Source organism: Mytilus trossulus, chromosome 1 (genome assembly GCF_036588685.1).
Source record: "Mytilus trossulus isolate FHL-02 chromosome 1, PNRI_Mtr1.1.1.hap1, whole genome shotgun sequence".
Taxonomy (NCBI): Eukaryota; Metazoa; Mollusca; class Bivalvia; order Mytilida; family Mytilidae; genus Mytilus; species Mytilus trossulus.
In genome coordinates this window covers 24,659,062-24,673,052 of record NC_086373.1, presented here as the reverse complement: position 1 = coordinate 24,673,052, position 13,991 = coordinate 24,659,062, and the positions used below count along the sequence as shown (strand labels likewise).

At 32.9% G+C, this 13,991-nt stretch overlaps 1 protein-coding gene across 1 annotated transcript; it reads left to right on the top strand.

Annotated features, from left to right (window-relative positions):
• The first annotated feature begins 5,698 nt into the window (after positions 1-5,698).
• Positions 5,699-9,951, top strand: LOC134719817 (uncharacterized). Its single transcript, XM_063582771.1, has one exon. The coding sequence runs from the start codon at positions 6,705-6,707 to the stop codon at positions 9,039-9,041; it is 2,337 nt and encodes a 778-aa protein (XP_063438841.1). The 5' UTR covers positions 5,699-6,704; the 3' UTR covers positions 9,042-9,951.
• The last annotated feature ends 4,040 nt before the right edge of the window (positions 9,952-13,991 follow it).

Sequence of the window (13,991 nt, the reverse complement as noted above, 5' to 3'; positions counted from 1 at the left end):
CATAAATAGCTCCTATCAGATGCTGGTGAAGATATACAGGGCACACTTTAAGTTTGATGATATTTCATAAAAAAACAAAGATGCTTTTGTAAAATCATTGCATTGAGCCAACAATACTTGTCAAATGATTATGTGTAGTAAAGCTGGTTTTATGTCTGAAGTGTCCAACAGACCTAGTTTCCTATGATAGATGCATCATTGCTCTCCTGTGACAAAAGTTGCAGTATGTGAGACAGAGGTATCACCCAGTTCTATATGGTGGTAATGTAAATTATCTTTATAAAGCTTTATATTTCAGAAGGTAGAAGACCTTGATGCTTTAAAATATCTTGTATGCAGATACCTTATGTTAAGAAGTTGCAGTACTTTACCTTATATTCACAGTTAAGCAACTGCTAGAAAAGAAAATGTCTCATGTAAATTTTTCACTTATTATTGCTATGTTTGGTTCCTTGCGATTTCAGCATAGTGTCAGACAGAGTTCATGGGGTGTATGGAATGATTGAAAGGGGAACATGTTAGTCTGACTTCAGTCATGGTACAATGCTTAATGTTAAGATTTTGTGTTGTGGTCTATTTGTCCACTATTATAAGCAGTAGGTCAACTATATCTGATGTATAGAACGATTGTAAGGTGTACATGTCTGTCTGGTAGGTATCATCCGACCATGGCCTCATTTTCATGGTTCATTAGTCAATGCAAAGGTTTGTGTTTTGGTCTGTTTTCGTTTACCATGGGCGATAGTTTAACTAAATTTGATGTATGAAATAATTGCAAGTTGTTCATATCTGTCTGACAAGATTTGTTTGATCTTGAACTCATTGTTGTGAATCTGTAAAGATATTAAGTTTATCTGATACTTCTTATACCTTTATCTTCAAGACTCTCAACATAAAATTGATGGTAAGTAAAACAGGTAAAACATTTCGGTGTGTGCAATCTTGTAAAGTGAAGATGACTGTCTTATTAACAATTACTGTATAGTATCTATTTTTATTGCTTTATACAACAACACTGCACGTCTGTAAAACTTTTGTTTTATTCGATTTCTGAAATGTCTTTGGCATGTACCACAACAACACTGCATGTCTGTAAAATGTTTGTTTTATTCGATTTCTGAAATGTCTTTGGCATGTACCTAAAATGTTTGTTTTATTCCGGTTCTATTTCTGAAATGTCTTTGGCATGTACCACAACAACACTGCATGTCTGTAAAATGTTTGTTTTATTCGATTTCTGAAATGTCTTTGGCATGTACCTAAAATGTTTGTTGTATTCCCGTTCTATATCTGAAATGTCTTTGGCATGTTCCGGTTCTATTTCCGAAATGTCTTTGGCATGTACCTAAAATGACATTTTGGTCATTTAGCTTTTCTATTATTTTTTAACATACTTGGCTTTAAGCTTTTAAGGTTTTAAAACTTTCCTGATGAAGGTAAATCATGAAAAGAGCGTTAGAGGAACTAAATTTTAAAATATGATTTTCCCATATCGAATACAGTAATAAGAAACATAGACGAATTTCCCTTTACAGTAGCCTCTGTTATGTTTTAAATTAATTATTATTTCATAATGTACAGTTTCCTTGTCAGGAAGTTTCAGATATTGATTTCATTTTAAAGGGAAGGTGTTAATTGAAATTTTCTTTGTAAAGTTCAGTTAGTAATATAACGTCATGTGATGGTTTCCATTAGTATAACAGGGAATATAAATTAGTTTAAACATATTTATTTATAGTGGATTGGGAAACAAGTTTTGCAACTTGTATTAATCCCTTTCCACTTTGCGGGTGCGAGTGCTGTCTTGTAGCGGCATTAGCCTACTCTTTTTCGAAATCTACAAGGGTGTCTTTAACGTGCAAGAGATGTGGCTCTCTCTTAACACGGGTCAGCCATTTATCGTCCCTTTCCGACGGACTATCATCGTTTCCTCAAGACCATACTCGCAGATGGTGTCAAGGGAGAGCCGAAAATTGAGTTCCTGGAATATAAATTATAGATAATGTAAACTTTATGCATTGTGACTGCATCTATTTAATTGTATCTATTTGACTATTATATAACTCTCTTCTTCAATAAATTAATAAAAGTACACATTGGGTAAACATTGAAGGGACAGTACCCCAACAATAAAAGATAAAAAGGGGGTAAAACATCTATAGATGTCAACTTCTGTTATTCAATGTCTATTTGGTTTTGAATTTCCAAATAATTTGATTCTTTTGAACATGCATGAAATATTTGCCACTGGAAGATAAGGAACCAACAATCAATCAAATAGTTTGGCCTCGATGTCGAGTATAGCTAAAGAGACATTAATTGCAGAATGCACATCTGATGAATACAACTGGTACAGTTAAATGCTATTTGCAATACTAACTACATTTGACGTTAACAGACTAAGTTGTCTATTATTTAATCACTTCATGGTTAAAGTAATTTCTAAAAACATTATCATTATTTTTTGGGAATTTGATTTCATGGCATGTGAGTGTTTATGATCCAGAACTTATCTCAATGCAACTGAAAAGAGTTTTTGGAATAACCATCAAGTACGCTTTATACCCAATTCTCAACACCAGTAGTGCATCCAAATATCCAAAATCCAAAATATTGACATACTAGTAATGTAAAATGAGAAAAGTTACTGTAAGAATATGGCAGTTTAAAAAGACTGGAGAAGTGGCAGCTCTGTGTGCGTTAATTTGAGTCCTCCATAAACCGATTTTTTTACTTTATGTAGTGTCCCACCAATCTTAAATCTGAAATCATGTTCTAAGGTGTTTTGGACAGATATGGAGGGTCCAAAAATAGCTGATAGCATTATATCACATGAAATTATGCTTGTTCATAGAGAGAAAAGCTAAACGTGTTTACTTATAATAAGTTCTATCGTGTATCATCTCTGAACTACTTCCTTTCATTGCAAATAATGTACATGAATTCTAAACTCATCAATATACAATCGAATTTTAATTTAATGTTTACATGAATTTTATATTAAGTATTTTTGAATGAATACTTATAGATATCGGTTTATCAAAACACTTTAAATTTAGATAGATAAATGAATAATTCATCAATTATGTTGTTTGTGTTTTCAAAGCGTTAAACATAAACATTTATTATATACAGGAGTTTTCTCATTGGCAATCATTTCACATCTTCATTTTTATATTTGATTATTTTGACGGTCAACAAATATATGCATTTGCATGCTTATATATACTATTTGCAGTGAAGTATTAAATTGTCTATCGCTTATATATACTCTTTGCAGTGAAGTATTAAATTTTCTATCTTATCATATGCATACATGTTTGATCTTTAGTACTTTCCATGTAGATTTTAAAGACTGTAAAACATTTAAATATTACATAATAAATAAGTAAACAGTCATGGGTTTGAATGACAGACATAACTAAGTAGAATTTTATTAGTATACACACACCAAAGTGTATTGATATAAGACAGAGACATACGGATACGTGTCTCTGTATAGAAAATACATTGAATTTTATCTATAGAAATTCACTAAAATTAATTGATATTGGCAAAAACCTTATTTGCACGTCAACTTGTTATTTGAAAAATATAAATATAAGAACTAGGTAAAATCATTACGAATGCTGCACTTGGATGTTATTCAAAGTGATCCACTAAATTGTTTAATAGTAAGAGTCTTTGCATTGATTGAAAAATATGGGGGAAATAAGCTATCAGTCCAGATTCTTGTTTGAATATGTATATATAGGATAGAACTTATGGTTAAACGAATGTATTGCTTTTATATTTACCTACCAATAGAATAAATAATGGTTTTTAATCATCTTGAAGTCTACTTACAATATTATTTTATTTATTTAGTTAGCACAAAAGATTGACCTTGTTAATATTACATTTTGAAATCAAGTGTTCAAATATTTTTATTTATGCCTAGACATTTTGGACTATGCAGTCCCAAGTACAAGTTTTAATAAAAAAAAAAAGTATGGAATTTAAAAGGAGTTGATATAATTTCAGAAGCTAATCAATTTTTCTTTCTATTAATATTTTTTTTTAAACCGTAGGTGGTCTCATGTGCTCTGGGAGAGTAAGCAGATCCTTCTCCACCTGTGCCCCCATCGTGTTACTCCTAAGAAATTTCGAATTTGTTAAATCAAGTGATTAGGTAGCACACAATAGCCTACCGGTAATTGACCTACCAGTAATTGACTCTCGTCAAAAGACATACCAAATTTTAAACCATCGGTCATGTAAAGGTTCCAATCCTGAAATATGACCGAATGTGAAATTTATAAATTGAAAACTGATTTTTATGACAAAAGAAAGATATACAAGACTGTTACCATTATAAAGAAAACCAGAAAAAAATAGTGTTGAATTTTTCGAGGATTTTCTATCATGGTAATCAACTACCTTAGGTGCATTTGTCAACACTTTTCGAAATTGTGTATTTTCAATTCTCTTTCACTTATTTTTTTTTTAGCTTACCTGAACCGTTAAACAAAGGCCAAGTGAGCTTTTCTCAATACTTGGCTTCCGTCGTTAACTTTTTTAAGAAAATCATCTATGTGAAACTACAGATCAAAATTGAAGCAAACTCGGTCTCAATCGTCATAAGTGTATTTAGTTTTGAAAATATGTCCCGATGTTACCGTTTGCCAACCAAGATGGCCGACATGGCTGAAAATATGACATAGGGATATGATGCAAGTTTTTTTTCCCTCTCGAAAACCACAATACTAATAGAGAAAATAAGACATGCAGAAAATGCTTAGAATAATGAGACCTATGCCTATTTTCTATTTAATTCAATAGTAACAGACATTTTTATTTTTATTGCCCCAATAACGAATTTTACTATGCTTTTTATTTATGCCTATTATCTTGAAATTTATAACAGATAGGGAACTTTAAGTTGCAAGAATTATTAGGAAGACAAGATCTACAAATTAGTCAACATAGTTAAAATCTTCAGACGATGTTTTGTAGGAGTTATTGCCCTTAAATGTACTTTTTTTTCTCAATTTCCCCCTTATATTACACTATTATGGTAGATTTACCAACCAGAACTATGAGATGATCACACATTGGTGAGAACGCTTTGTCGAATACAACTAAGCTAACATGAATTAATAATCGAATGTTAATAGTAAGTATACTAACCTCCGCCCATCAAATAACGTTGGACTATACGCAGAAGATAATGGGGATCTCTGGACCAGTTTAAACATGCATATCATCTTCCTACAAGTTTGGTGTATTTTGTTTAATCAAACCAAAAGCTGTAACAGGTAAAAAGGATAAGAAGTTTGATCACACGAAATGGATTAAATTACATTTGAAATAATAATGTCCCTAAGAAGTTTGATCCCCCTGTTTGTTCTTTTCCTTCATTCATAAAATTATACAATCGTTGAAAGATTTGAAGTGTCATATCAAACGTTGCTGATTAAACATCTTTTAATGATCGAATCAATTGACAAAAACAAGTAGGCCATACATGTAGGTCGGGTTACACAGAAACACGCAATGCCAATCAAAAATGTATTTAAACTCAAATGACCCGGACATTTCGTGAACTAATATGTTATTCTTTGCTGTATATATATATAAAATATATCCCTTATATAATATCAAAATCTGACCTTTTAATGTTTAATCTGTTTTTTAATCGAACTTTAAGTCACAACTGATCTGAACTGCTTTATGGATCGTTAACGAAAATCTTGGGCGAGGACAATGTGATTTATGTCAGAGTTTAACCCGCTCTTATATGAGGAATTTCCAGCAATAATCCAGTACTATTTGCCAAAAGTTCTGAATACAGCCCACGCGATGTTATAAATCTCCGTTATTGGCACGTTCAAAAACTACGTAATGGTTTCAACTTTGAGTATTTGTCTCCAATTTTCGAAGATCACGACTTGGATCTATATCGTTATGTAGTATAAAAGTAAAGTTCTTAAGATGTTAGAGGAGATAAAACTTATACGAACAACATTATTATAGGAGCTTATACTCTTTATCTACTGCGGATATTTTAAAATCTACAGACATCGCCTATAAACATATATGAACTTTTAACAACGTGCAAATAACATGAAGATGGAATTTCACTTAATATGTCGCTCTGCATGGATACACAATTATTTCAGTATCTTAAGAATTAAATGACAAAGAAAAATCAATCATTCAACTTTACTTTATATATATGACAGAGAAACTATTCATCTCACCTGAACAACTACTATTTGGATCTTTTAAACGGAAAAATATTTTAGACTTACGCATATACAAAAATTAAATGGCAAGCGAGATTATAATTATACATAACCACGATTTGCAGCTTTTAATATTAAATGTATAACTTGTTCATACAAGTTGGAAATATTATTTATTTATTTCAAACCAAATCAAATTAAAAAGTAAATGGACTGGACTTGTATTTGAATTTAAAGTGTGCTTTGTGTATGTTCAAATATCAAACAGGATATGGAATCAGGAATTTAATATATGGGATCTATAAATTTTAAGTGAAAAATCAACTGTTATCTGCAGTTTATTATGCAACCGTTATAAAAGTGTATTGCCTACATATATATCCGAGAAATACACAATTGTCAACAAATCGATCTTTAATATGTACCTGAAAATAACAGGTATACAGATCGATATTGGATCTTCTCAGTGTTAGATTAATGGCGAGGGATGAACTATATGTAATGGCTGTAAGTGGAATTTATGGATATCACGCAACTAAAACTGGTTCGAAATGTTCCTTAGTGTGGATGGCCAGCTGTTTCGTCATCCCATCGTCTGTACAATGTCGAACTATAGGAACTTGGGATGATATATCCGATGATCTTCATCGTCTTGAATATGTTGACAGTGAAAGTGACCATGTTATGCCTAGGATGCTAACGCATGCAGATTTACACAGCGAATCGCAAAACAATGTTCATGAAATCTATCGGTTATCCCCTGAACCTTACCGGAATGAAGGGGATGGGAATTCTCGTGAAACAGAACGAAGTTTCGAACAGGAAGACCCGATTGATGACTATCTTGCCGAATATGCTCAAATTATTTCATCTAAGGAGGAAGAAGAAGAGGAAAACAATACAGAGGAATATATTAGACCGTCAGAGACAAGTAGTCAGACTCATGATGAGAAAAGACAGATATTTGCTCGTCGGAAAAGTTGTTCGGATGTAAGTAAAAAAGCAGGTTTATCATTGGGTTTAAGTATTCCGAAAGACCAATCGGCAGATGATTTTCATGTATCGTCTGCTGCAAGATCTCCTAATAAGCCAGACAAGTTCGATTTTAAAAGTATAACAGCAATGGCTCGACGAATGTCTATTCCCATTTTAGACAAATCTGAAGACGTTGACCACGGAACAAAAATTTACGGTGAAAAGTTGATCAAGAAAAGTAGAACGACAAAACAATTTCGAGAGGCCTTTTCAGAGGAAACTGATGATTATATTCCTCACAGAGCTCCCAAAACATTATCAAAATCCTTAACCACTAGCGAAATAGAAAATGCATGTGATGAATTAAAGAATGAAAAGCCAGGAAGTATGAAAAATATTGTTGCCGAGTTAAAACTAAGAGGTCAAAATTACAATGAAAGTAAGCATAGGAATGAAGATAATAACAACCAAGACAATAATTCATATCAGAAAATGTCGAAATCTTTAACAATGTCCGAAATAGAAAAAGCAAGCGACGATTATAAAATAGAATCCCCGGTTCAATTCAGGTGTGTAGTGAAAGAACTCCAGCAACGCAGCGAGGACCTACCTGAAGACGGATATCATCATGACGAATCGTTCGGAAGCAACAGCCTTGATCAGTCTTTTACTGGGTCATATACATCGGATAGCTCCCATACAAATAGTCTACGCAGAAATAGATCTGACGACAGTCGCAGAATGGAAAAAAATAATTACAAGGCAAATAGATCAAGTGATCCAGTCCGAGGATACTCTAACACTTTACCAAGCAATAGGGCGCACAATTCTCGTTCTACCGAAATTCGCAATAATCACACAAACAGACTTAGCGACTCAATGCGGGATAGTCATTTTTCCAAGACACTTCCTGCTAATTTTGACGGAAATATCAGTGGTGCTAGCACTCCACGGAATTATCGCGATGAACACAATTCTAAAATAAATTCATCAAGGCAAAAAAGTGAAGAGCCTGCGTCAGATCTTATGAAGAAATTAAACAATCTAACGGCACAAACAAGAATGGCAACGAGACCTAGTCTCGGAAACATAGAAGGATACGAACCTTCATCTTCAACAATGATGCGGTCACAGTCTGTGATGAATGTATCTTCGCCATTATCACCGAGATATGACCGCAACCTATTATCGAGTAGTTTAAGTTCGTCGACTTCTTCTTCTTCGGACATACCTGCAATATCTTACCACAGTGTTGTCGATCCGTGTCACAGATGCTGGAAAACTGTTTATTCATTGGATAAAGTTGGACCAATCAGAAAAGTGCAGTATCATAAACAGTGCTTTCGATGTGTCACGTGCAATACGATGCTTTCACTGAATACTTACAAACAAAATGTGAATGACAAGTCGGACGTGCAAGTTTATTGCAAGAAACACGTCCCGACCCTTGAATCACCTCACATCGACTTGGAGGCGAAAAATTTAAATGTGATGATGCATCATCCGAAATTGGATAGTGTGAATACAAATATCAGAGGAGGGACACTAGAGGATAAACGTAAAAGTAGAAATCTTCACCCATTGCGTATAGGGCGTGCCGTCAGCACTCCTAGGCTAGATTTAATTTGTGGACCAAATGATAACTCCGAATCGTATGATGCTCCTAGTATCGACAAAAATGGCAATGTTAGTCTGCGAGAATTAAAAATGGACGATACACCGAGGTCTGTTTGGTCGAGGTCAACTTTCTCGGCTGCTAAATTGGATCTGACGGTACCAGCTTCTGCACGGACTGGTTCGTCGCTATACCGAACAGTGGACACATGGAATTACCTATGAATATATGGATATAACGCAATATTTAGTACTTATAGTCAATGTGTTCAAATGAAGTTATAATGGATAATATTTATCTCATTTTAATCTTTAATCATTTTTTTCAAAAGTTGGGAGTGCCGGTTTTGTTTCTGGCACACCGAAAAGGCCGTATCATTCATCAATATGTTGGTAAATGCTTCTTCGCCTATAGTCGTAACTTTCAGTTTCTATAACTGGTTACATTATCCTTATAGGCATATAATATATCTACAACCACAGGAAAAACAAAACTTTGATTAAAAAGCCTTCAAATGAGAAACATTAATCGTCAACTATGTATGCTAGTGCCTCAAAACTGTTTATTTTACTTTGAAACAGGTTACTTTGAAATATCATGTAATATATATTTAGGTAACAATATACAAAAAATGTATCAATATTGTCTGGATTAGATCTACGGCTAGTTCACTTGTCCCCTTTTTATTTTTACGATTTTAAAAGTCTTGCCTTTTACTGTGCTAATGTATTTAATTGATACATATATATTGTGGTTTTATGGGTTAAATTGGCATAACACCAAGCATTTAAAATACAAACAAAACAAAAATCACGCCTTAAATGATTCAAGATTCGAAGAATGTTATATTTGTTTAAAATTTTGAATGATCATAACTATGTATGTGACTAACACGATTTCGAATACTTTATGGACATGGCAAATTTATTAATTTTTTTTGTTTTTTTAAAGTTTTTTTATGATGACTAATTATCAATATTTAATTTTGCAGTCAACCCTAAATATTTATTTAACCGATAGCTTTAAGCATATATTACTTGGTCCATTATTTATTTGATCAAATTTAATGTACCTGAGAATGTTATATTGCAATTAAAAAGTACTTATATTTTGTAATAAATATATATGTAGCTAGTCAGTTATTTTTTCCTAATTTAGTAGCCATCTGTGATGCTAATGGCTGGAAAGGGTCTGGATGGGTTTCTAGTATTCTGTTAAAAGTGTTTACAGTTATTACAGAACAGGGAACAATGAGCAAAAGAAGGAAAGTATGGACAAATAGAAAAAAAATATGGAATAATGTTTAAAAAAAGATGGAAAAAAAACGGTCAAAATTTAGGAATAGAGTTTTCCAGGCAATCATATCCGACGACCTCTTTTGCTATAAAAAAAAATATTGTAGGATTATCAGTTTACCCTTTAAGAGGACATTTAATTTTCCCGGTTTCGGTTGGGATAACTTGTTGCTTAAGTCTTTTTTTTTTGGAGGCTGTTGGTAGTTTTTTGCTTGATATTATCAGGTTTTCTTCGACTACGGTTGGGATAACCTAGCCTGTTGCTTTGTCTTTAGTTCGCTGTGTCTTTTTTGTAGGCTGTTGGTAATTTTTTGCTTGATATTATCAGGTTTTCTTCGACTGAAGAATATAACTATTCTTCGGTCCTCCTCAAGATTGGCCATTAAAAGTATTTCAAACTCTATCGAAACAAAAAACAAACTAAATGAAGTATAATAGAGTTTAACAATGAGAGATCACTTTCTGTGACTTTCGTGTCAATAATGTCAGTGGCATCGATTTTTTAAATGACTTTCATACTAGTAATGCTATAACTTTTCATTTATTTGTCATGATGTTTCACGGTTACAAATAAAGTAGACTTTAAAGGAAATTGGTATTATTTGTAATATCCCTTCTGTACTGGTCGTATACGTGAAGCTCATATCATGTTCTCCGTTTTTTTTTACTTTTTATACATCCATCAGTGGCTTTTAAATCATTTGGTCTGAGCGTTCCTGGTGAAGATTAATCGAAAACAGCACTTCGGCCGCACGGAATTTAGACAGTGTTTTTATTTTCATTTAAAGAAGCAAGCATATTGTGCAGACATTATTTTAAAAGTTTTTTTTTCTTCAAAAACGATCAAAATTTGCGTCGTGTATTGGTCTCTCAGACTACATAGATGGTTTCATATTTTGTTGGTTTTTCTACTTACCACAACTAATAAATAGTTTAAAATAGCATGCTAAGTTGACCATTTTGTTGTTATAAAGATAAGTTACAAGAAGTTACCGATAGATTTTTCATAATTTCATAATGGTCTGTTAATTTTTCACAGAAATACACTATTTTGACATTCACAAAATACTCCACACAGTTTTGTTATAGATAAAACTATTGTCCCATTTTTTTATACGATTTTCTTTTTAGTCAATGAGACAACTCTGCACTTACATGTATCAAAGATAGAACGAAGTTGACGATGCAAAACAAAACAAGTTTCAGAAAGGAAAAGACCAACAAACAACACTTTAACAAAAATAGAAAGAAAAGAGCAGGAAAGCAGCAGTTCATAAAATATTAGAATTAGCGACAAGAACTCAATGTAAAACTGGTTGTCAGGAAAGAATCAGCGGTTCTGGATTCCATTCCGTCTCCACATCTCTTGGCTTGTTTCATGGAAATCATGACTACTAAAAAAAATGATTTAAAAAGTTACTAGTTCCATTTTGATATATGTAACATATCGTACTTATTATATGTTCCCAATGTACATTGTACCAAATCAGAGGCTGGTCATATAATTTTTTAACAGTTTTTAATCGGGGTCATCAACGAAGAACTAAGAACTCGTCTTGTTATAGCAGAGTGTAAACACTGTTTGTCCCATATTGAAATTTAACATATAAATTCACAGGATGACAGTAACAAGTGAGCATTTTACTGTAAAAGCATGGACATTTGTATAAAAAAAAATTTCATGGAATCTGTTGATATTGAAAGTTAATGAAGGGTAAAATTACTGAAAACAAGAAAAGTCATATTTTTCTCTCAAACACAGCGAATTGTTTCTGTACTCAAACACGTGGTATACACAGGTTTTTTTTGGAAAATCTAAAAAAAAATACTTTCCATGAAATTCTCAATCCTTACTGTCAGCCCCTCTTAAATATTCTAATACTGAGCTAAATTTTTAAAACATAATTTAGAAAGGAAACACATTTCTAAATCAGGTAATGAGACCACCATCTAAAAGTGGCGGAAACAGAACTTATCATAAAGGGGGGAGTCATGCTTCAGTGATTCTCTATATAACCAACATTTTTTCCCACGAAAGGGTGGGGGAGGCTCCCTGGATCCGCCTATGGTTTACTTGACTAATTATATATACTGTTTGTCTGTTTTCAATTATTCGAATTTAGCCATACCGTCATTGCGTGACCTTCAATTGATGACTTTTAATGTTCCTTTGGAATCTTCTGCCTAGTTTTATAATATAAACGGTACCAATTTAACCGCACAGAATGCACATTTTTGGCAACTAATGCTACTTCAGTGATGCTCAATGCCAAATATTTGAACGTCTGACAAGATACACGTAAACGTTGAATTGCTCGGAAAACCAAATAAAACCAAAACTTGAACCATAATGTGGTCATGAAATAAGAACTATATATTGATGAGTGATGAGATATTTAAATTTAGTTAATCATACATCATTTTTAAAATTATATGATAGCAAAGTTAAACTAAGAAGTGAGTAACTTGTACTATTATTCGTTTTTTCTCCTGACACAGCAGTATAATATTATACACACGACAAAGTTATCCCAAAAGATATAGATATCAAGGGGTATCATACGTCTAATATAAACAGTGAAAGACAACATGGCCAAAAATAAAAACGACGATATTGGGATAATCAACATTAATAAAACATTTTCTCTCTAGTTTTTAATGCTGATGCATTGGGCACTATGATTGGTTTAAAAGAATTACAGGCGAATACAGCCGGGCGTCATTGTCATTGTCTCTCTAAAATCAGAAACATTATCAAAAACCTGGTTTCACCTAAAAATGCAGGAGTCAAAAGTGGCAACTTCTAGTATTTGTTTTATTCACATCTGTTATTTTTTAATCTCCTTTAAATGCTATCATAGATTTAAGGAAGTACTCCACTAATTCATGACCCCATTGCTTTCTATGTTAAATTCCTCCATTTCAAGCAGGCACACCTCTTTTATTTAAAGTTAAAACAAAGTGGCAATCATTGCATGTCAAAGCAACACTTTAAGGTGTCTTGTACTGGAAAAATCAGCATACCTTTAATGACATATAAGAAAAAACTGGTCCCCGGAACTTAGGATGAACCAAAACAGTTACTTCAGATCTGACAAACAGACAAAATGTACCCTTTTTAGCTCACCTGGCCGAAAAGGCCATGTGAGCTTTTCTCATCACTTGGCGTCCATCGCCATCTGACATGGGGGTAAAAATGTTCATTAGGTCAAGATCTATCAGCCCTGAAATTTTCAGATGAATCAAACAAACCATTGTTTGGTTGCTGCAACTTAATTGGTAATTTTAAGGAAATTTTGCAGTCTTTGGTCATTATCTAGAATATTATTATAGATAAAGATAAACTGTAAACAGCACAAATGATCAGCAAAGTAAGATCTACAAATAAGGTAATATGACCAAAATTGTCAATTGACCCCTTAAGGGGTTATTGTCCTTTAATGACAATTTTTCACAATTTGTTCATCATATTTGCTAACTTTAAAAAATCTTCTCCTCTGAAACTCCTGAATGGATTTGGATGAGACTTAGCATGATTGTTCCTTAGATTATCCTGCACAAAGTGTGTGCTTCGATTTTTGATCCGTCAAAAAAAATGGCCGCCGTTACTTAAAATAGAACATAGGGGTCAAATGCAGTTTTTGACTTATATCTCAAAAACGAAAGCATTTAGAGCAAATCTGACGTTAGTTAAAATGTTCATCAGGGTAATATCTATCAGCCCTGAAATTTTCAGATGTATCAAACAACCCTTTGTTGGCTTGCTGCCACCTAATTGGTAATTTTAAGGAAATTTTGCAGTTTTGGGTTATTATCTTGAATATTATTATAGATACAGATAAACTGTTAATAGCAAAAATGTTAAGCAAAGTAAGATCT